At 41.1% G+C, this 24749-nt stretch overlaps 1 protein-coding gene across 28 annotated transcripts; it reads left to right on the forward strand.

Moving 5' to 3' along the window:
• The first annotated feature begins 4289 nt into the window (after window positions 1-4289).
• Window positions 4290-23526, forward strand: LOC103704604 (coatomer subunit beta'-1). 28 transcript variants are annotated; one of them, XR_015971688.2, is made up of 26 exons: window positions 4290-4549; window positions 4834-4854; window positions 4992-5053; window positions 5200-5254; window positions 8679-8715; window positions 8794-9119; window positions 9236-9367; window positions 9451-9599; window positions 13336-13404; window positions 13579-13729; window positions 13819-13884; window positions 14696-14884; window positions 15709-15849; window positions 15957-16031; window positions 16269-16445; window positions 16549-16640; window positions 16725-16841; window positions 17328-17442; window positions 17578-17649; window positions 18152-18348; window positions 18458-18551; window positions 18778-18884; window positions 21211-21393; window positions 21569-21668; window positions 22540-22604; window positions 23207-23526. XR_015971688.2 is itself a non-coding variant. In XM_008788011.6 (26 exons), the coding sequence occupies exons 1-25, from the start codon at window positions 4547-4549 to the stop codon at window positions 22557-22559; spliced, it is 2715 nt and encodes a 904-aa protein (XP_008786233.4). In that variant the 5' UTR covers window positions 4290-4546; the 3' UTR covers window positions 22560-22604; window positions 22698-23526. The 28 variants fall into 28 exon arrangements, 13 of the variants coding, with proteins under 13 accessions (XP_008786233.4, XP_008786241.4, XP_026659658.4 ...); XR_001879248.5 differs by having other exon boundaries at window positions 21261-21393; window positions 21569-21759; window positions 22698-23526; XR_003385256.4 differs by having other exon boundaries at window positions 21261-21393; window positions 21569-21759; window positions 22701-23526.
• Window positions 23527-24749: the final 1223 nt, after the last annotated feature.

Consider the following 24749-nt stretch of genomic DNA (forward strand, 5'->3'; position numbering starts at 1 on the left):
TCGTTCACATATCGACCGAGACGCCCTCGGCGGATGAGAGCCTCGATCTCGTCCCGAAGCTGGAAGCAGTCTTCGGTGTCGTGGCCGTGGTCCCGGTGGTACTCACAGTACGCCCGAGAGGGCCTCCTCCCAGGAATCTTCTTCATCTGTCTCGGGACCGGGAGGTCCTCCCGCCCCTTGATTTCCATGAGGATCTGGGCCCGGGGAGTCAGGAGAGGAGTGTACCGGTTGAAACGTCGGGGCGGAGAACGAGGGCGTAGGGCGCCGTGGTTCCTCGCCGGCGACAGGCTTCTGCGCCGACGTTGAGGCGTCGGGCTCCTCCTCTGGCGTGCCTCTTTTCGCCTTTTCTTTCCGAGCTTTGGAGGGATCTCGGCGGCCTCCTTGCTCCGGTGGGCGGCCGCCTCCTCGGCGTCCGCATACTGGTTCGCCCGGGACAACAGCTCCGGGAAGCTCCGCGGCAGGCGTTTGTCCAGGGAGAAGGTGAGTCTGCCCTTTCGGAAGCCACGCTTCAGGGCTGAAAGAGCCACCTCCTGGCTCAGGTTCCGGACTTCCAGCGTAGCCTTGTTGAAGCGGGTAAGATAATCCCGCAAGCTTTCTCCCTCGTTTTGCCGGGCATCAAAGAGGGAGTCGGAGACCAGTCGCCGCCGGCTACTGACGGCGAAATGGGTGATGAAGAGGCGAGTAAACTGGTCGAAGGACTGGATTGAGTTAGCCTCCAAGCCGGCGAACCACGCCCTTGCCGGGCCACGGAGGGTCGCCGGGAAGGCCTTGCAGAGGAGAGGATCTGATGCTCCGTGGAGGAGCATAAGGGTCCTGAAACTCTCGACGTGATCCCGCGGGTCCGCCGCCCCGTCATAGGGCTCGATCGCCGGCATTTTAAACCCCGGCGGATTCGGGGTCCGTAGGATCCTCGAGGCAAGCGCCGGCTGGGAGGAGATCTCCAAGTCGGCGAAGGAATCTTTGGAGTGGTCCTTCAGGACCTGGAGTTGTCGGTGGAGATCGTCCACCCGCCGGTCCAGGGAGCGCGACCGATGGGTGGGAGACAAGGTGCACCGAGAGGGGGACCGACTGGAGCGCGGGTTCCTTGAGGACTGGGGGGTCTGGGAACGCGCCCGGGCCCGCCTCTCGTACCCCGCGCAGCTCCGATGGGAAGGTCCCGGCAGAATGGACCGTGCTCGAGAATCTTCCTCGCGCCGGCGCTCCTCCCCATGGGAGAGGAAGGAGTGCGGGTTGAGGAGGACAGGTGAGCGCTCAGGGAGCAGCGGCTCCTGAGCCCGCTGCGGCGCCCGAGACATCACACCCTGCAGGTTCTGCACTGCCTCCGCGAGGGTGCGAACCTGCTGGGCTAACTGGTCGAACTGAGCGGCTTCGACCATCTGAATGGGGGGTGGAACGGTGGAGTGTTGCTGAGAATGTGTTGGAGACGCAGCGGCCTCCCGGCCGGAGGCGCGAGAGGCCCCGCGACCGGAGGCATTGGAAGCTCCACGACCACCTCGCCGTGCCATTACGATCGCTCTGAGATTCGGTTCCCTTCCTCTAGCGCCAACTGTTGCTGGTGGTCCAAACCGAGAACGATTGGCACAGCGGTGTGAACGGGGTTCCGTTTGAGTTGCCTTGGTTGGTGTTGATTGCGCTCCACCTTCCACCGGGAAACCTGCAAGCAAGCCTCGCACCACCACTGGGGTAGTGGGGGCCCTCCGACGATCAAGTCAGAGGAGATTGAAGGAGAAGGAGAGATAATAGTAGCAAGTAAGAGAATGCTCTGGAAGTTCTTGCTTACCCCCCCTCCTCCCCCCAGCCGCATATATACCAGGCTGGGGGGTCTTTCAGGGGGGTTCGTCATCGTGGGGCACGATGGAGCTGCCACTGACACGGCCGTTACAGGGCGTCGTGGGGCAGCGCTGGGTACGGCCATGACAGGGCGTAGTGGAGCTCCGCCTTGTACGGCTGTTACAGGGGATCGTGGAGCAGCGCCAGATACAACCGTTGCAGGGAGTAGTGGAGCAGGAGGCTGCGGCGTGCCTCTGGGGAATAGCCTGTCGTTATCGAGAGATGTCCGACTCGGGGTCGGGCTGCGGAGACGAAGATGTCCGACTCGGGGTCGGATTGCTGGATCAAGGGGCTGCCGCCTCGGGGTCGGGCTGCGGAGCCGAAGATGTCCGACTCGGAGTCGGATTGCTGGATCAAGGGGCTGCCGTAGTCTTCCTGGGCGCGCGTGCCGGTCACGTGGGGCATGGTGGCTAAGTTCCCCCGTAACAGAACTTATATTAGTTTTTTGTCCAAAGTTTTAATCTACAATGGGCTGGGTTGGCCTTGCGTAGTGCAGATCTGGTAGCCTTAAGGCCTACCAAGAGACTGTCCAATTAAAAGGTCCCTATAGAGTTTGGGCTCATACCCGGTCGTCCAAGACTCTTCTATTACTCGGGAAGGAGCAGGTAGCTCACCATCATTGCTTAGCCCGATCATCTTAATATCAACAACTTCAATAGTCTTAAATCCAACAATAGAATCCTTATCCACACCCCCAACCACCTCCCCTCACCAAGAAAAAAAGAAAGAAAGAATATGGTGCCACCATTATTCTTTCACAACTCAAACCATTCTTGATTCTCAATCTTAATTTCAACACCCTTAATGGGCATCCCTCTCATTTCAGTTTTTCCAATTGAAATGAGTGGTGGCTTGCCAGTGGTTTGCTCAAAACACCTTTTAATACACCAGCAGTAATGTAATCCACAATACTGTTCCTTCGGTTTGGCGGTCCGGTCCGGGCTCGGATTTGGACCAGTTCTTATTAAGAGATGGTCCCATCTCTCTTCATACCAGGTGCCATTAGGTCTCCAATTTCCGGAAGACTGGGACCCATTTAACTTGAGGTTTAAGAATGAAATGGTCGATGGCGTCGGTTGCGAGAGAGACCAACCGCAGACCAATTTGCGGGACTCCAGCATTTGCAACGGTAGTTACATCCAAACTTCGGATGATCCCGGCCCAACTTGGTTGTCGGTGGGTCTCCTCTCAGGCCACATCCAGATAGAGTCCAGATCTGGCTGGTGTTACAAGGAGCTGAAGCTCAAACATCAAATAATAGTTCACACGGGAGCTAAGAAAACCTGAGAAATGTTGCACCAAAACCATCAGCCCGAAGGATCTGGGCGAGGAACAGGGTGCAGATGGTCATCCTCAGCAATGGTGAAGCTGCTTGCTAATGCTCTAGTGGCTAGAAAATTGATTTTCGGCAGCCATGAACCAAGTTTGATGTTAAATTGGTTCTTTGACTGAGTACTGAAAAATAGATCAACTTGGTGCTTCATAATATCAGCAAAAAGAAAGCAAGCACGCTTTGCCACTTGATGTGGGGAGGAATTGGCAGTTTCTGGCCCGGTTTAAATCCTGACCAGCTTCTAGCATAACCTGAGGTAAACCTCGATCAAATGCCAGCATTTTTTTTTTTGGTATTATGGGAACTCACGTCAATCTAGTGTGAGTTCTATCATCAGAGTTAAAAGAGATAAGAGTATGTAAGGTCAATCTCTATCTATAAAATTTCTCTCAAAATGACGAGCAGTAAAGAAAGCGACTCAATCTGCCGTCGAGTTTGCTTTCCGATACACATGGGCCATCTGAAATGCTAGCTTTTAGTGTAGCCTAAGGTGAACACTCTTGGCCATCGTTAGTACGGGGACTTCGTGTGCCATGCTTTGGTGGATTTGGACATAAAATAATGACATACTTGCAATCTTCAGCATGGCGTCCTTACACATCACAAGACTGCCGCGCGTCAGCAATGATTTTCCTTCTGTATAGCAGGTTTTTACATGGCAAACGACGTCGGACAGGCTGCCATCCGAGGGTTTTAACCCTCATAAAAACATTCAGTTTCCAAATGCACCGAAAACTAGTAAAGGGAACTATTGAAGCCGGCTGATGTGGCAGCCTAAATGCATCTCCTTTACGAGTGAATCTATTATTTCTGTGCAAATTTCTGTGCCATTTTTCTCGTAGAAAGAGTGACAGGCGAGAGGAGAAGTTTTTTTTTCTTTCTTTCTTCTCGTGCTAAAATGAAATTATCATACATGTACGGATACAGCAAAAAAGTTCAAAAAAAAAAAAAAGTCTCATCTTCTTTGCCATCCAAGTTTAGTTTGTGATGTTCCCAGGAACACCTGATTGAAATCGCAAGTCAGCAAGTCGGCACCGGGGGCAATTATGTAATTTAAGATAAACATCATGTTTATTATTATTATTATTATTATTGGTTTATTACCAATTTCTTTACTTATATATGTGCGTACATATATTTTTTACGCGGAGGACTAGTAGGACTACCCCCATCCCTGGTTCCCGAAGCCAAACCTAGCTTCTCAAGCCCACCCTCCCCTCGTTCCGTTTCTCCTCTCTGCCATCGTCGTCGCGATTCCTTTCCTCGAGGAGATTCACCGGATAGCGACTCTCCTTCCTCGTCGCCGTTCTCAGGCATCCTAAGGCTTCTTGATCCGCGGATTTCTCCACTGCCCAGCGCTCGCACGCGGTTTCACCCGGAAACATGGTAGGCTTTTCCGATCTTTTTCTCTTCAGTCGCTGTTCTCAGTCGGAATGACGGTAGATCTGGCGCAGGATTTCCTTGATTCGAAGTTAACAGCTAGTAATTGCTTTTATTGCTCGAATTCTCGGTGGTCGCACCAAGATTTGCTGCATTATCGATGTCTGATTCAATTGAAGAGTTTTTGTTCGTTAGGATCTTGAATTTTCGCGAGATCTGAGTTTTTTCCGGGCAGCTGATCGACTTTTCTTTCTTTTTTCTTATTTTTGTTCCCGTGGCAATGCTTGCAGCCTCTCAGACTCGAAATCAAGGTACTCCTCTCCGACGCCAATGAAATTTTCGATGAATACTGCTTGGTGATCTTATGTTTTCTCTGGTTTCTGCGTTCAAATCTCTAATTCTTGAATTCTTTTTATGTCAAATTTGCTTTCTATGATCTTTGGATCAGAGGAAACTTGCACAAAGGTCAGAAAGAGTAAAATCCGTAGATCTACATCCAACAGAGCCATGGTAATCTGATTCTTGATTTGATTTTTTTTTAAAAAAAAATGTTTTAAAGCTACCTGCATTTGTCTTTTCTAATATTCAAGGACAGAGATTCTGCTGGAATTCGGTGTATACGAATATATAATCGTGCATTGGTCTTTTTGCTGCAGGATTTTGACGAGTCTTTATTCTGGAAGCGTCTGCATCTGGAACTATCAATCACAGGCAAGTAACTGATTCTCAATAAGTTCTCTAAAACCGTGATTTTTCTGAACTATGATTTATTTTAGAAGGAACATCTTTTACTACATGCATTCAATGCTAAAAACAAGTTATTGGAACAAATGTGTTACATGAAAAGTGTAGATAGTCTATGACATCGATCACTGATTAAGCCTTACATTTTTCTACCTTTGGATAATTAATCCTTGTCGTCGTTATGCTGGAATCCATGCCAACTGTCTAACTAAATTGTATTAGTTAGATTAAATGTCATACTGATTAGGTACATGTTGTTATCATTTGTATCACAGAAAAAAGATGGCTGTTGATGATAGTTAACTTTGATGTCTATTGTTTCATTTCATGTTTGAATAATCAAGAAAAATGGATTCAAATCACTTCATGAGAGGGAGTGGTGCATAAGATTTCAACTCGCTTCTTTAGCAGGAGTACAAGATTTGCTAATGTCTTGCATGATGCTAAGACTGGATAAGTTGGATATCGCAGGTTTGGCTGTCTATAACTAATATAGAAGGATGATTGATGCTTTAGGGAAATGTAGGATTCTGATCGTATTTCACGAGCAATTTCTACTGATGCTTTGAAGTCATCTGTCAGTAAGATCAGTTGAGTGGTCTCAATAGGCATGTTGTATATGCATATGTTTTGTTCAAGATCCTGAAAATGTTTCAGTCTTTTTAGAGTTTGAAGGGCCTGTCTGACATTTATGGTGAAGATAGTACCGGTATTTGTGAGAATAAGAAAGTTAGAGAAGCCCGATCGCATGCTTTGGCATGGTCAAGCAATGTTGGTTGGAACAAGTGTAAGAGGACATAAGAACCATAACTTATTTTAGATGTCAAGCTTGCTGGTGCTAGCACTCCCTGCTCTCTCTCTCTCTCTCTCTCGGATCCATGTTCCTTTTTCCCAAGATTTTTGTGCACACTAAATTTACGGTTCTTTGGGTGATGATAGATTTGTGACTCATGGAATAAACCCATATAGACATTATGTGCTTTTGGAATCTAGTTAAGGATTGTGAGGGGACTAGGCTTTTTGGTGGATGATTCTAGAGCTGTTGGAGAATGATGATGGGGTGCTTAGTAGCTAGGTAGAATGGAGTGAAATGGTGGACAAGATGTCGGCAACAAATATCTCCTTCCCAGGGCTCCGCACTTTGGAAACCTGTGCACACACGCAAGCTTGCTTCTAGATGATTTCACTTTCATAAAGCGTCTATCATAAGGATCATATTGCTAGTGAGACTACATTTGCTCCATTTCCTGAACCAATCTTTCAATATATATGCACAAACATCGTAAATTACAACCATAAAGTAAGTCTGTTTTTTCTATTCTTTATCTTAGTTTGGTGCTTCTTTGATCCCCCTCAACCCTCCACATTGCTAGGGGGAAAAAAAGTGAGGGATACTCTTTTTTTTGGTCAGATGGATGATATTGTTATTTGCAATTTCCTTTTATAAAACATGAGATTTTTGTTATCAGTTCTTCCTTGAAGCTTGAAGTATTTCTTGGCCCGCCAGGAAGCAAGTACTAAAGGTAATCGGCATGATAGATGGAGCACATTAGTGGAAGTTTGGGACCAGTAGAGAGGCACTAGAGAACCGGTGGATGTTTTGTAGCTTCTTAGCAATTTGAGTAACATCTGGTTCATGCCTACAATAGGTACTTGTGGAAAGTCTATTTTAATGCAACAACATTGGAAAAAGGGCTCATGGGGCAAGTATGCTGCTTAGATTTGGTTATTTTTGTCAAACTTTATTGCAATGAAGATGCCATCGAATACCAAATCAGAAAGATGCTCAAGCATTATCAAAAATTGAGAACCATTGGTTAGAGGAGCATAATGTGGAGAATGCAAGCAATTTGGCAATAATAGATTAAGACAAAGCAAAGTAATTCTCCATGCATAAGGATAAATTTGCTTGCATGTGATGTTTGCAACTCTAGTTATTTAAATTGCTATAAGCAAGAGCTGCCGTACTGGTACTTGGGCTCGTAATTGCCGGCGACCAGTGTGGTATGGTACCATGCCAAGGCGTACGAAAATAGGAGAGGGAGGGGGAGATGAAGGAGGGAGGGAGGGGGGGGGGAGAGTGGGGGAAGGGCTTACTTAGGCATTGATCGATGTCGGTCGGCGTCAATCAACATCAAAGATGGGGGGAGGGGGGAGATGAGCGGCAAGTGAGACGAGCAAGCGACGACACACGTGGCAGAGCTTTGAAGCTCTGATCATGGCAGGACGGGGGAGAGAGAGAATGGAGGGTTGGGTGGCATCATGGGGGGGTTGAGGCTCGGGAGGGTTTTAAGACACCAAACCGTCATGACTATTCAAATCGTTTTGGTACCTGATCGATTCAATTCGGTGCAGCCCGAACTGAATGGTTCGCAATGGTTAAGTATTGTTGTCTTATGTAACTCCAACTTACAAAAAAAAGCATTTCAAATGCTGCAGTTTGATTTATGTCTAGAAAAAAAACTTGAGATTGAGTTTTAGTCATTGTGTGCAATTACAGACATTTAGATAACCGCATTCAGTGTACTTTTTCAACTCCATGCTTTCTGATTTCTTGGCATCATTAGATGCTAGCAACAAAATATACCTTAAGCTCAAAACTCACGACAGATGCACATCACGAACATATAAATTTTTTGATAACCCTAAAAAGGCTTCGTGGCATGAAGTGCATAATGGCTTAACCCTAGAAGTTGGAGGCATGAGAATAAACAAATGGCTTCTTTGATGTAACCATCTTCGAGTAGATTTGGTGATCTTCCTAATGCCATTTAATGTTGAATGAAGGTGAGGGGATAAAACCATGCAACGCCTGATGTTGCAGTAATTGGGTTGTGAAAATCTGTGTCATCAAGATGGGCTTCCAAATGATGGTCAATAACGTGTTCAAGTGTGCTCTAGCAGTATGGATTCTGCTCCCTCACTCCTTAAACCGATAAGTTAAACATCCATGGTGGGACGATAGCCATGCACATCATTAAGAAGAAGGATCTATAAAAGCAAACAAAACATGCTACCCAGGCATTATGGAAACTAGATGTGAAATCCATAAGTAGGAGCTCAATACTTTTACATACTTTTGTGCCTTTTGATGTATATGATGCAATCCTTGACATAGCTATGTAATATGGACGAATTCCTTAGTTTGTTGCTAGGGCCTATAGTTAGATTTCACATGCTCTGTTTTCATTTATTGGTACGTACGTATGTGCATGCATGCTTGCAGACAGATATGCATAATTACATATTGACATGATGTTCTGGTTTAGATCCTTTTTCTTGAGTGTGTAAGTTTGAGATGTAGAAGTTTATGCAATTGTCGGTTGAACACCTCACTTTCTTTGCTGGATCTTCCTGATCAAGTTTATTATGTTTGTTGATTCATTTTCAGACTATGGTAAAATCTTTTGAGGTGACAGAATTGCCTGGTATGCTACTCTGTACTTCACCCTCCATACTTTTGCTGGAGTTGGCAATAGATTCTAATATGCTTGATAAATTTTCAGTGCGATCAGCAAAATTCATAGCACGCAAACAGTGGGTTGTGGCTGGAGCAGATGATATGTTCATCCGGGTGTACAATTATAACACGATGGACAAGGTTAAAGTGTTTGAGGCACATACAGATTATATCAGGGGTCTGGCTGTCCATCCAACCCTTCCATATGTGTTATCATCATCAGATGACATGTTGATAAAGCTTTGGGACTGGGAGAAGGGTTGGATGTGTACTCAAATTTTTGAGGGACATTCCCACTATGTGATGCAAGTCACTTTTAATCCGAAAGACACCAATACATTTGCAAGTGCCTCCCTTGATCGCACAGTAAAGGTGTTGCTGAATTATCTTTTGATTGGTGGCATGAATACTAGTATAATACTGTTGGTTTATGGCAATCCACTTCTCCTTTTTGATCGTTTGGTCTATCTTAAAAATTGACTTTCCAGATCTGGAATCTTGGTTCTCCAGACCCAAATTTTACTTTAGATGCTCATTTGAAGGGAGTGAATTGCGTTGATTACTTTACTGGTGGTGATAGGCCGTACTTGATTACTGGTTCTGATGATCACACTGCAAAGGTCCGCCTCCTGATTTTTTGTTGCATAGTTATTGTATTTGTTTTCTTCTGCAGCTTTCTGTTAATAAATTTAATGAATTTCAGGTCTGGGATTATCAAACCAAAAGTTGTGTTCAAACACTTGAAGGCCATACCCACAATGTTTCAGCCGTCTGTTTTCATCCTGAGCTTCCTATAATAATTACAGGTTCAGAGGATGGAACTCTTCGTATATGGCATGCAACTACATACAGGTTTGTGCTTTCTTGATCTAAATCATATGTGCATTTGTGGCAGTAACGTTCTTTTTACTCATCCACGTGAATTCTGAAGTCCATTTCAACTTGTTTTTATAGCATTTTAGAGAATTCATTTGTGTAGATGATGTAGGCTTAGTGATAACACTTACTAGCTGGCACCATCTGCTGTGCAATCAACAGGCTAGACAATTTCTGTCTTAAATCTAAAAGATAGCATGTTTGTTCATTCCATTAATTTTTGCACATCAATTCTTCTTATTGTTCTTTCTTTTTCTTAATGAACCAAGTGCAACTGCAGGGCTTCCCTTGTAATCTGATTACGTTTCAGATTCTTCTTGCAACTGTTGTTCTTTGTTTGTTCCGGATCCCTTTCGTTCGAGCAGCAATATTGAAATCTTCTTTGTACATGAACCACTCGATAGGGCGGAATGCTAACTTCTAGAACAGTGAAATGCTCACCATCTTGTTTACACTTATCTATTCTGAATTACAATTCATATAATATTCTATCCTTAAAAATAAATAAAAGTTTCATTTGATAGTTTGGCCTTTTATTTGTATAAATTGATGGCTGCCCACAACCTTTCCTTCAGGATTGAGACTGACATAAGCATTTTATATGGGAAACCAATTGAAAATACAGTAAAAACTAGCAGGGTTGCTGATAGTGATATGGTTAGGACACTGAGTGTAGAGATAGATGAAGATTATTATAAATAGGATTATAATGAGGGCTAGGATACTACTGAAAGATAAGGTGCTAGATAGGGGGCAGGAGATAACTCTAAGATATAGGTTTTGTTGTAGATCGCGCATCCACTGCATGTTGTAAAATGTCTACTGCTTGTTGTGGATATTTTTGTATCGCAGAGATCCTTTCTGTAGCAGTGACAGTTAAGTGTAGCATCTTCTTTTTGCAATAGATAACAGTTATGACTTGGGCAATTTGTTTTAAATGTTCCTGTATCTATGGAATACACATGCCCTCTTGGAGGTCTGTAAGGCGATTTTGAGTTTTTCATTTCCAGCATGACACATTTCTTCCATTTCACTTTGTTTTGGAATCTCTCTTAGGAATCTGTCTTGCCTTTGTTTGTTTATAAGTTCATGAATGGTCGAGGAATATATATCTGTGGTTGTTTTTCTTTATACTATTTTGTTCAGTTTTGTTTCTCCATGTGCTTGTTTTCCAAAACCGGTTTTTAATTATTTTGGATTTTGTTTCGCTTCTAGAAAATAATGACTTTGTATGCACCAATATGAAATTGGAGGAAATAGCTTGGAGGCATTTTGAGGAAATGCTTACTCTAAGTAAAAATATGTACGTGAAAGCAGAATTGTCACCTGCAGTAATCAAAGAGACCATGCAGTGAAATAATGATATCTGGAGAAGAATCATGGAGGAAAATATCACAAATTAGAGATGTCTTGGAAGACAGCTTGCTTTTTGTTGTATCAGATTGAGGTTTTGCGCTCCGAGTCTGTGTAGATGACCTAGGCATGCAAAGGTCTGTCTAAGACAAACTCCTAATTGGAATTGGTCTTGTGAAGTTAATACTCAGGCGACTTTCATGGCTGCAACTTTATACTCAAAAGGTGAGGAAGAATGGTGGTTTTTTTTTTTTTTTGGAGGGGGGGGGGGGGTTAGTTCTTGGGCTTTTGAAGATTAGGTTGTCCCAAGGGATTATGGATTGCTTTATGTCTCTAAATTGCAGCAGCAAAAGTGAAATTGTAAAGACTTGATATATCGTAGTTGACTTGCTGGATGTTTGAATAGTTGTCAAAGAAATCTTATATAAGTTTTCCTAACCTCTAATGAAGCTATTGATGTGGATCAAGATTTCCTCTAGAAACTTAATTTTTTGGTATATGAAGAAGTTGATTAGATGGGTTCCGTCTTACTCTAGATTTCTTGCTAATAACATGGTCAGGAAGGTCCTTTTTTTTCTTGAACTGGGATGAAAGAAGCTTATTCAAAATCAGGTTGAGGACCCGATTTGTTCCCAGGTCACTGGTATCTAACTCCTGGTGACTTTACTTTACTAACTATTTCAATCGGCACTCTTAACATGGCAAGAAGTTGGCTGGGTGAAAATGTCATTTTTTTATCCTATGTCAATATTCAATGCTTGGGAAAATGGGTCCATCAAATTTATGTATGTGGATGATCCTTCTTTTTTGTTGTGAAAAGTTAGTTCTCCCTTTGTATCATGTGATGTCGGCCTGTCTAGAGGGCTACTATCCTAAATAGTCCTCTTAAATTTCCAAAGCTGTATTTAAACTGAAAATTTTTTACTTTCAAAGTTTTATTGGAATATTTGAATTTCCCTTAGTTGGAAAACTTGAGCATTTTTTGTGTTTTTTGCTGTTAAGATTGCTCTTCATTGTCAATTTGTTATATGGATATTACTTCAAACTATGGTTCGCTGAACCGGTATAATGTAGGTCCCTACCGTGCTATCTCAAGGCATACCAAAACATGGAGAGCTGGAGAGGGAGGGCGACAGGGATGAGAGAGGAAGAGAGAGAGAGAGAGAGAGGGAGGAGGGGGAGAGAGAGAGGGCCCAAATAGGCGTCGTCATCATCACTGAGGGGGAGGGAGAGAGGGAGGGAGAGGGAGAGGAGGGAGAGAGAGGCAGAGGGAGGGGGGAGAGGCTGAAAGAGAGGGCTTGAATAGTCGTCGTCATCGAACTAGCCGGGGATGGAGGGCTTCAGGAATTAGGATTTCGAAATAAGGGAAGGGTGAAGTGAAGCAAGGGCGACTAGGCGAGCTTTATATACTGAATTGAAGCTTTGAACTGTGCTGGTAATTGGCCGGTCTGGTTTGGTACTCCCTGAACCGGCTGATTTAGCACGGTGCGGCTAACCTTGCTTCGAACTGAATTGTTTACAAAATGGTCGTTTCATCATCAAACTTTTTTTGTGGCTTTGGAAGAATAGTGTCCATACTTTCCTTGAGCCACAATATATCTGGAAATGATGATATACATTCTGGATATCATTATTTATCCTGTCATATCTGAAGGAAAGCAAATTTCTCACTTTGTTAACTCTTCTACGCTGCTTTGTTGCAATGGTTACTGGGGAAGAGTGAATGCTGAGTGCTTTATGGACAGCAGGTCTTACCTGGTAAAGATTTCTGATCCATCTTCAGTCCTGGAATCTTCAGAAACAATTGCTGAGATATCAATAATTGCGGACAGAACTCATGTTTCCAATTCCCAGTTGGCTTTAGCTAGCTGATTGCTTAGGGAGGGCGAGCATTATCTGGCTGGTAATTTTGCAATTTTGTGCAGGGTCTGTTAGTTGACGTTATAATCACTGTTAACGTACCTATTGTGTAATTATAAATCAGCAATTCACTATACGAGCAGATCAATCTGTTGTCTCTAGAAGTTATGGGAATCAACAGGAACCAAGCTGTTTGTATAGCCAGGATATCAGGAAAATGGGGTACAGCCTTTTTGGGATAATGTGTTTCTGACATGGGCTCTGCCTTCTTCACTACATTATATACGTGCAAAACATACATCTAGTACCTGTGCTTGAGCCATAATCCTGAGCTTGACCCATACCAACTGATGGTTATTACTTTATTCGTTTCCTCCTAGAAGTCATCAATATTATTTTCGGTTCATATTATATTAGGTGTTAATGTTTGATAGGAGGACATTAATATTGTGGTGGATCTTCAGTTGGAGATATACTTAATTTTTTTATACTTTTACAGACTGGAGAACACATTAAATTATGGCCTTGAACGAGTTTGGGCTGTTGGATACATGAAAGGATCAAGGAGGTAAAAAAAAGGAGCTGTCCTTTATTTTACTTTTTAATTTTCTTTTCATGACTTATGAGTATAGATATTGTGTTGCTGGTCCTGAATTTATCTGAAATGTGATAGTAATGAGCAGTGAGTATGATTCTTGGTTCTTTCTTCTTGCTTAAATGTGGCAATGGTTTTGTTTTTTAGGGTTGTAATTGGATATGATGAAGGAACCATTATGATAAAACTTGGTCGTGAAGAACCAGTTGCCAGCATGGATAGCAGTGGGAAAATTATATGGGCAAAGCATAATGAAATACAGACAGTGAATATCAAGACTGTTGGAGCAGATTTTGAGGTAGGTTAGCCGTGATCTGCTTTCAAGAAAGTCAAGAAAAATTCTATGAAAGTTAATTTGAAGGTTAGGGAACTTTTTCTACCTGTCAGGTCACAGATGGAGAAAGACTGCCTTTAGCTGTGAAGGAATTGGGAAGCTGTGATCTCTACCCACAAGTAAGTTTTTTGAATGCGATCAGTTGCGTATACATCTGCTATGTTTCATGGTTGACTCTATGCTGTGCTCAACCTATGAAGCCTTCCTGGTCGCATGTGTGCATGCATGTGCTTGTTGGTGCATCTGTGCACATGCATGTGCATGTGTTCCAACTAATGCACCAGATGACCTATAGAACACAATAGTCTACTACTTGTCTATAGAAACCAGAGCAAATAAAATAGTATTTGTTAAATGCTGAAAAAAAATCTATGGTGTTTGATTTGCTGACCTTGTATTACCTTGCAGTGAGACATATCTTGGAGAATAGTCTTCAGGCTTTACTTTAGAGATGTATGATTGGTTTTGGAGTAATTGCTGTTGTTATCTCCTGATATCTTGGGCTTCATCTGTTTTTTTGTCTTGCCTGATTATTTTATGGATTGAAACTTCAATATATTTTAGCTATCACTTCCCTAAAACTATCAGTCAATTAGAGTATGGAGGTCACCAAGAAGAGGAAAGTGATGCTCTATAAGTTTTTGGAGCTTGAAGATCAGATATACTGAATAAAAATGTTGAGGATGTGCAACTTGCAAAGAATGGATGAACTTTGATGCTGTAATGAGGCATATCGATTTTTACTTATGTATAAATGCTCTGTTTTGGGAAATTAAGTAATCATTTCTTCTACCAGAAAATATGGTTTCTGATTTGCTTAATGCTGGTTGATGCAATATTCTTTGGTTTTGTAGTTGCTGCTACTTGAATTGCCCCTGCTTTCCAGTAAGCAAGCATTGATCAAAGTTGTTTCTCTTTTTGTTTGTTCAGAGCTTAAAACATAATCCAAATGGGAGATTTGTTGTTGTTTGTGGAGATGGGGAATACATAATATATACTGCATTGGCATGGAGAAATAGATCCTTCGGATCTGCTTTGGAATTTGTCTGGTCATCTGATGGAGAATATGCAATCAGGGAAACTACATCAAGGATAAAGATTTTTAGTAAAACATTCCAGGTCTGCTTCTACCTCTATTTATCTCTGTTCAATTGGCTTCCTCCCACTTTCTAGCACCAGCCCTTATATTCTTTTTTTAGTTTTGCAACAATATTTAAATAATTTATTTCGATGATTTTTTCTATGTAGTAAGTCTATAGGCCATGCTAGATTGATTATCAGATTGATTTTGTACGCATGGGAAAAAAGTGGCTAGATTTTACATCCCACTGACCCATTAAGCTTCTGCTCTCTCTTTTGCAGCTCAAAATTATTTTTTCGGTATTACAATTTGTTGATGTATGGGTAGCCCATGTTGAACGGAACTGTTACTTCCTGTGGTTGGTATTACAATTTGTTGACGAATGGGTAGTCCATTGTTAGGAAGAACCGAAGAACCATTTCTTGCTGGGGTTTCTGTATATCCTGATTGTTCATAGATGATCTGCTGTAAATGGTTGTCTGCTTCTGTTATGTTTTAATTATAATTGTAATCGTTGTTTTACTACTGTAAGGGATGTTCCTGGATACTTCATTGATCATAATGAGCACTTTGTGCTGGCTATTCATCCTTTCCAAATATGTGGCTTCTGAATTTTTTGGAGCTAAACAAATAGCAATTCACAAGCTGATGCTTCATAATCTATCTGCCGTCGACGTCAAATGCATGCCAACAGTCATGAACAAAAAATTGTGTTTTGTAGATGTCTTGTCATTTTGTTATCAGATACTTGTGTTTTGTCGTCATTATGATAGTCTCCAGTAATGGATTACAGCAACCAGAAAATTTTGTCTTTTGACCCCTTGGAACTTGAACTGAGCTTGAAGGCTATGACATCTTTCAGGAGAAAAAAAGTATCCGACCGACTTTTTCAGCAGAGCGTATCTTTGGGGGATCATTACTGGCAATGTGCTCAAATGACTTCGTTTGCTTTTATGATTGGGCAGAATGCAAATTAATTCGTCGGATTGATGTGAATGTTAAAGTGAGTTCTTTCTTTGTTCCAAACTTGTTCTGTATATGTTGTCATGCTTCAGCTAGTTTTCCATCGTATTTTTATTCGTTATCATTTATCATGGATATGTTTTGCAGAATATTTATTGGGCGGATAGTGGTGACCTAGTGGCGATTGCTAGTGATACATCATTCTACATCCTAAAGTACAATGTAAGTTAGCCGACTCAGTTATCCTTTTCTTTATGTTCTATTGTTGCCTTTTTTTATGTGTTATTGTTGCATGATTTCCTTTAGTTTCCTCTGCTTTGTAATTTTTCTCAGGAACATGTTCATATAGATATGACATTTGCATGTATTGTTTTTAATCAAGAAAAGGCATTTGCATGTTTTATTGTGTGCGTTTATGTCATCAATGCTAGTTTTGAAAAGCTTGATCTCTTTCTACAGAGAGAGACTGTTTCTTCCTATCTAGAATCTGGAAAGTCAGTGGATGAGCAAGGTGTTGAGGATGCATTTGAGCTTCTTCATGAAGTGAATGAGCGGGTCCGAACAGGGATATGGGTTGGAGACTGTTTTATTTACAATAATTCTTCTTGGCGACTAAATTATTGTGTTGGAGGGGAGGTAAATATTTGAACTTTCACTTCAAATTCAGTTTTTGATGCTTATTCATATGCAGACTTGTTCATTCCAGGAGTTCTGTGATTATCTGTTTTGTTGAATGTAGGTCACCACCATGTTTCACCTGGATCGGCCTATGTACTTGTTGGGGTACCTTGCTAATCAAAGCCGGGTGTATCTTATTGACAAGGAATTCAAGTGAGTTCACTTGAGATATTCGCTTATGATCTTCTGTCATCCGCAGCCTTGGTTTGTTGTGGCTAATAATTTCTTCTGTTGCAGTGTTATGGGCTACACCTTACTTCTTAGTTTGATTGAGTACAAAACTCTAGTGATGCGTGGGGATCTGGATCGTGCAAAGGAAATCTTGCCATCGATACCAAAGGAACACCATAACAGGTACATCCTTGTCTCTATTCAATGTGTCAGTATTGCACTTGTTAATCTCTTGAGAGCTTGAATTCTGACAGAACGCAAATCGACCAATAAGAAGTCTGTGTTGTTAAATTAACTCAATTCAGAATATCAAATTGGCTTTTTTCATGGTTGAATTTTATTCTGATGTTTGGGTACCTTCTCTGAGATTGTTTATTTGTGGATCAACAAAAGGCTTTGAAGTTTGAACTCTCATGTCAGCCTTTTCATCATACAAAAGACATGATATTCTGGAGTTTCTTCTTCTTTGTTTTCCATAAGAAAGTACGGAAGAGTAGACATGTGTGGGTTGTCTTTGCTATATGGTTCATACTGTCCTGTCATTGGTCTCATTTAGATAGTTTTTGTCTCGTTGCTTTTCTAATCTTGATTGTTGAATTCTTCTTCATTTCCTTTAATACTACAACTGCTCACTGAGCTTCCCTTGGATTTTATCTCATGATTTGCCAGTGTGGCTCGTTTCTTGGAGTCTCGGGATATGCTAGATGATGCTCTTGAAGTAGCTACAGATCCTAATTACAGATTTGATCTAGCTGTACAGCTTGGAAGATTAGAGGTTGCAAAGGTATGCATTAGACCATTAGTAGTCACTGAAGCAGATGATGGTCATACAAATTTTGCTCATCTTAATTCTACCTTTTGATAAATTTTTCCTTGTAGCCATTTGTTTCCCATCTGAAGACAGAAATTTGTTTTGCAGGCAATTGCTATTGAAGTACAAAGCGAGTCTAAGTGGAAGCAGTTGGGAGAACTAGCTTTGTCTACTGGGAAGGTATAATGAGAACCTTTAAGTGAAAAATAATTGGTTATTTGCTATTTAAAAATGCCATCTAGTATACACTAAATGACTTGTCAGTGTTTTGAATGAAGACATGATTTAAGCATTAAATATCAATATAGCAAGTATGGGAATCCACAAGAGAGGCTTCAAGAAGAAGTTCTGAAAATGCTGAAGACTTTGAATAAACAATTAGAAAAGGTGATAAGGGAAAGGAATATGATTTGAAACATAAAAACTAAAGAAGATAAATGATAGCATCACAAATTGGATATTGCAATTTTTTAAGCAGCAGTGGTCATCAAATGCTAATATATACATATTCTGGTTTACTTGTGATGAATTTGAACTTGCTGGTTTTGTTTTGATATTTCTGTTAATATGTAACAGCATTTGGTGGTTGGGAGAATGTAACTTTCTGAAATCATGTCTGTTGTCCTGGACAGCCTGCTAGAAAAAAATATAAATGGAGTGATATCTTTGCATTTTTATGCAGTTAGAAATGGCTGAGGAGTGTCTATCACATGCTATGGATTTCAGTGGCTTATTGCTTCTTTACTCATCTCTTGGAGATGCTGAAGGGATAACAAAACTTGCATCTCTTGCTAAAGAGCAAGGGAAGAATAATGTTGCTTTCCTTTGTCTATTTATGCTAGGTAAATTGGAGGATTGCCTTCAATTGTTGGTGGAGAGGTACTTGTGCTTAATACGCCGTACCCTTTCTTTTTTGAAGTATCATTTTTTGTAGGGTGAGATGATGCTGTGGCAACTGTTTTTGTTAATCATTTTTCATTCTTTACAGTAATCGAATACCAGAAGCTGCGCTGATGGCACGTTCCTATCTTCCAAGCAAAGTCTCTGAGATTGTAGGAGTATGGAAAAATGATCTCAATAAGGTATATTTTTTGTTTGTTCCTTTAAGCTTTTGCTCAAAATAGTATCATAGATTTGCTAAAAATATGTTAAAGTGAGCAAGATTAAGAACTACTGTCATTTTTTATTTTCAGTTGATTTATGCTATTAGTGGTAGTTTATGTCTGTTTTGTTCAATTTTCTTCCTTTGTTTTTTGAAGCCATCTAAAAGATCTTCCCTTTTTTGCTTCTAATTTGCTTTGAATGAAGATCAACCCAAAAGCTGCAGAATCATTGGCTGATCCTGAAGAATACCCTAATTTATTCGAGGACTGGCAAGTTGCTCTTGCTGTCGAATCAAATCTTGCCCATGAAAGGTACTTGTTATGCGATTTCATTTTTTTTTTATATGGTTATATTTTTGTGCATACAGCTATGGTGCGGAACCTTTTGTGCCTCAATTTTCTGCTCACATTCAAAGTGTCTTGTGATCTTGTAACTAAGATGTTCCTGCATTGTTAGAAATTCATATTGTTTGATCGGAAACCAGGCAAATTCTTTTGAGTAAATCCCATCATGCTAGGTATGAAGCATTGATTTTTCTATCCTTGACCCTAGTGAGTTAGCTAGCTGCATGACTTTAGAAAATGATTGAACAAAAATGGAAAAACAAGAAATGGCAGGGGCTGAAAGACTAGGACCAGCCCGGAAAATATGATATAAGTGGGATATGATTGAAATTATGGGGAAGATTTTAGGTTGATTGTAATTAAATATAAACCTTAATCTCGGTAGGGACTATTGAGGACTTTAAGCTGTTACAGCTCTCCTTTCGTGGTTCTTTTCTGATCTTCTGTTCATGTACTTAGACGTCCCAGCGGCCAGCTAAGCACTCAATTTCTAAAACTGTTATAGTTTACATTAGACAGTAAATTTGAAACTCAATTCTAATAGGAGATTAGATAAATAAGGAGCGTGAAGTCTTTATTTAGTCATGGAACTTCTTCCTTTGATATACTTCTTGCTTGTCTTAATTTTTCTCCCTATTTGATCGATTGACTTAAAATGAATTTGATGGCATTAGAGTTTCCAGCGACGGCTTGATATTTAGGAGGTTTTCTTTTATTTAAAGCTAATTCTTTCATGGCACCTTCAATGACATAACTTATATTAAGAGCTGGCTGGAATACTTATGATTTGTTTGTGAGGTAATTGTTACATATTCTTTTTTCTAGTGTTTTTCCATAGTACTCTACCTCATTATGCTTGTGCTCTTAGTTTTGTTATGCATCAGATGGAAATCATGACATCTATGGCATGAATTGTCGTAGATGCCATGATTTGTTATGCATCAGTTGCATGCCTTCTTTATTTACTGCTTCCTCAGTTCTGAAAATTTGAACAATAGAAGGTTGTTGTCCAAGTCTTGTTGTTGAATACCTTAATGAAATTTTTTATCTTTTGTTGGCAACAAGAATCAGGGATTCAGACTTTCAAAAAAATGTCTTCTTTCTGAGGACTGTCAGTGTTTTTTTTCGTTTGTGTTTGTTTACTTTTATTTGTGTTCAATTCATGAAAGAATTTGCATTATTCGCTTTACATTCTTCAGGCATCTTATTTGAATGAAAACAAAAAGATTATTGAGAATTGGGAAAGAAAAAAGAACACAGTGATCTGTGAACTTTATCGATCGAAAGAATGGACGAGGTAACTTATCTTAAACAGCAGAAGATATCATGGACCAATTGCCAAATTGTGTTGAAAATTGTAACCTGTGAACATGCAAAAGTATATAGCATACAGCATATCTTTAGAACGTTAACAGCTGGAATTTTTTTCAGACATTTGACCGATGCCCTCTATCCTGACTTTTTACAAAAATACCGAATTGAATAAGAGATTGAGAATCATCGTCCGGTATGCAACTACTACAAATTCAAGTCTATGGCATTTCTAACTCCAATGATATTTTAATGACAATTAATGAGTGACCATATTCAGAACTCCCTGAAAATAATATTATTGGTACAACTTGAGGCATCGAAAGTTCTAAATAGACATGAAATATATCAGAACTCTTTTCATTGGGGACGATGTAAGCCTCAACTACCTTTTTGGTCTTGATGCTAATTCTTATTCTATATGGACCAGATCAAATAACTCTAGCTATCTTTATAAAGATTGGTACATTGTTGATTTAAAAACTAACCATAGATAGCTTTTATAATCTTCACACTAGCCATGCAAGCCAAAGTTTCTTGCATGTTGGAGGAAAAAAAAATAAAGAGCCATTTTTTATTTATATCAAGCACATATACAGCAACATCAATCTAAACTAGAACATCCAGTAGTGTTCCAAAAGGTGGCTGTCTGTGCAATCAGCAAGGGAACTGATCACATTTAGGTGGCAGAAAGGCACCTTGTTTTTTCCTTTTAGAATTTGGCTTCATTGAATTCTTGCTTTCATGATTGAAATCACACAGAAATTTGAGAAACATTATTATGAGGATTCATGAGTTCATTTCTTCTTGTAAATGTTTAGTTTGTCTGGAAACAAAATTTAAACCACAAATTATAACTTTTTTCAATATTAACTCTAAGAATTTGGGCACTTATATATTTGAGCATAAACTAGTTTTAAACAGCTGCTGTAATTATAGTAAGTTGCTTGAAACTCAGTCTGTTGTATCTTATTTTCTGCAGATTAATGCAAACATTTGGTGTTTAATTTTAGTGAACATTCATGAAAACAGGGGTAATTATCCTCCCGCTGTGGAATATTTAAGCTATGCTGAAAGGTCAAATATCAATCTTGTGGAAGCTTTCAAAAGCATGCAAGTTGATGAAGAGGATGTACCTCTTGAAAATGGAGATTCAGGTCGTGAGGTAGGTTGTGCTTATAGATAGTATGGGTGTGTTGTATTCTCTCTTTTCTTATATTTCATCAGTTCCTTTTTGATCCTTCCTTGTTTGTTCTGTTGGTTTCTTAAAATCTGCCTCTTCTCCTCACTGAATCCTACCTTGCTGCTTTAGATTGTGTGACAGCAAAATTTGTTTGCAGGTGACTGAAGACCGTGCCATGGAGGAAGGTCAAGAAGAAGCGGTTGAAGTTGAAGCTGATGAGTCTACAGATGGCGCAATCCTTGTTAATGGGAATGAGGGTGAGGAAGAGTGGGGTACGAATAATGAAGGAACCCCATCAGCCTAATAGCAAATTGGTTGGGCAAGTGTAAAATTCAAATTTTGTATCCGGTGATTAATTGTTTTTCTTTTCCCTTTTTTCCATAGACTTCCGTATGCGTCTAGGATTACCGCTCGTATCAGTGCCACTTGTTAGAGTGGCAGGTCTCTGCTCTCTTTCCTACTTTTTCAGTTTGTGAAAACAAAGCAAGTTCATCCTTCCATTCTGAGGAAAGAACATTGATGGCTGTTATAGCATTTAGTACACTGCCTACTGGTTTGCTCCGTAAATATCAACAGTAGCTGTGGGGACAGTGTATTATGGTGTAAACTTATCATATCCAACAACTCTTATTAATGTAAGAGTTGATGCCCTGAAATAACATGGTAGAATTTTGATTTCACTCCTACAATGACATGGCATTGCAGCTTATTCCCCTTTTTCTGAATTTTAGCCTGTCTAACAGTGGCTCATAATCTTGTGTGAAGAACCGTCCATATGCTCTTGCCTGAAAATATTTGTTTCCTCCTTGGGTGACTTGTTACCAGGGTGCTGTCAATTATGTCCATCACATTAAAAGAATTTGAATTTTGGTATGGTAATATTATTTTCCAAATTAGATTCTGTACATACCTATGGATTCAAGGTTATCACTCGTCATTTCAATGTTTTCTTCATTTTGGTTTTTGATACTGCAATGCAACCATAATTTTTTCCCTATTTATTTGTGTTTTCCTGATATTTAAATTTTGCAACTCCCTTGTGTAAGCCTTTGGTATACTTTCTCTATGATGTTTTCCATATTTTTGGATGCTTACCTTCTCTAACTCTGTTGTTTGTTGATCTTGCAGTGTTAACTCCCCATCAATAGGGACCTTACAAAAGAAGTTTCAGAGATCTGTCTCCCCTTCTCAAGGTGACGACTTATCCCCATGGGAGAGATGAATGAGATTTATCATTTATGTTTTTTGGCTGAACTAGTGAACCCTTTTCTTTTTTCTTCCCACAGTAGGTGGTATGTCTCTGCGCTATATGTTTTGCTGATTGATGTCTTACCTGGCAGTATACCATCCCTAGTAGCTTTAGAGTATTGACAGTCATCATCCAACACGTATGCTCCAGTATATAAATATTTCTAGCCTGGACACTGCTGTCAGTTGATGATTTCATCTGTTCGAAAATAAATATAAAGCAGGGCCACAGGACTTGCATTGAGTTGGTGAAATAGCTAAGGATATCGTCTTTAATATTTATTTGATAGTGCAGATTAACTTGCCTGCCTTCACTTCTTGGTGATAAATGCTAAGCTTCATCAAGCACCAAAATGTGACAGCTGCCACAATCTTTTTGTCCGCCTGCTGAAAGAGTTTCCTTTTTTGGCACGAGACTTGCACCACCGGACTTGAAAAAAATAAATCTAACCAGATTTCATAGATGCTGCAAATTGTTGGCACAGCTGGACTTCCTTATATATCATCATAAATAATCTTGGGTGGCTCATATTTGCATTTTGATCAGGTTGCTGCGAGGAAAAATGTATGAGCTATTGTTCTCCGGAAGTTCTTGAGGTCCCCGTGCTTGCAGCATCTCCAGACCCACGCAAACATTAATCTATTAATTGGTGTAATGTCACGGACTGATTCTTGTACCATTGGAATCCTAAAAAGATAGGGATGGTCATAGATGTCTGGCTTTCCTAGCCGTCCTTTTTCGTCAGACAGCTGTATCTCAAGCTTTAAATATTTTCCATTTTGTCATTCATTGAGGTTTATGTACGTTGTCATTGAATAGTTATTATTGAGTACAATATAGCACCATTGAGTTTTTCTGATCCAAAAGAGACCAATCATGTTGAGTTACTGGTGAGATTTGTAGCCTGATAGCTTCGTCCTGAAGTAGCCTCATCTGATATTTTAGGTGTCATGATGAAAGGAGCAGGTGAGGTTGAGGAGGCTTTGCTGCGTTCAAGCTGGCATATACGGGGGTGTTTGGGCTAAAGTGGTGGTGTCCCTCCCACTCATTAATGACTGGGGGCGGGGCCTATCAAAGAGTTTAATGTTATTGAAGGGCCGTGGCAAAATGATAAACTAGCCAAAGATTGAAGAGCTCTGGTATTCTTTATGTACATCATGCCTATCTCCTAAAACTAAAAGTACCATATGGCCCATGCGCGAATAAAGTAGGTTATTCACTGCACTGTTTACTTTTAAACGAATTTGAACATAGCTGGTTGTCTCTTACGAAAAGAGAAAAAAGGAACATGGACTGTTGTCTTTTGCTCGGTCATTCAACTTTGTTTATAACCGTCACATGTATGCCATGCAGGCTAAAAAGCCAATATGGTCAATATGACTGCCTCTCCTGCCTTGTACCTAAAAGGGTTACCATCTCGGCATCACTTTTCCGGAAGAACCTTTTACTTGACTCGATCCTTTGGTGCTAGGCCTACTCCTGCCTTTAGTCAATTGCAAGCTGAGTCCATGGTCGATTCCCCTGGCCACCGTCGGACTGTGAATGGGCACTGTTGCTGGAAATTGGACCCGGGGGCAATCTTCGGTCGAGGAGAGGGAGCGGCGAGTTCTCACGGCGGGGCGGCGGTCCATCGGCGGGCGGCGTCCTCCGTCTGGGGCGGTCGGAGAGAAGGGACGGCTGGTCCACGCGGCGAGGCGACGATCCGTCAGCTGGCGGCGTCCTCCGTCTGGGTGCCTGCACACGAGCCGGTGGCCGGGTTTTCCGGCGCCGGCCCTCCGACGCTCAAGTCAGGGAGGGGGCAAATAGTGTAGAAAGGAGATAAACAGTGTCAGTAGAGTGCATCAATCTTTCAACCCCCTCCTGAGAGGCCAAGGCTCCCTTTTATAGGCGGGGGTCGGTTTACCTGCGATGTAACAAGGCGAAGCCGTAGTACGGCTCGGCATGTCGTTCGGGTCGGCGCACGGTCAGGCGGATCATTGCACTGATGTCGGCGGTGAGGGCGTCGTACAGCCCGAACTAGCACGCTATCAGGCGAATTATTGCATTGGTGTCGGAGGTATGGCCGAGATCGGAGACTTATCATAGTTGA

This window comes from Phoenix dactylifera, chromosome 12 (assembly GCF_051530095.1).
Source record: "Phoenix dactylifera cultivar Ajwa chromosome 12, Ajwa_hap1_PhDact_Kaust_v1.1, whole genome shotgun sequence".
Taxonomy (NCBI): domain Eukaryota; kingdom Viridiplantae; phylum Streptophyta; class Magnoliopsida; order Arecales; family Arecaceae; genus Phoenix; species Phoenix dactylifera.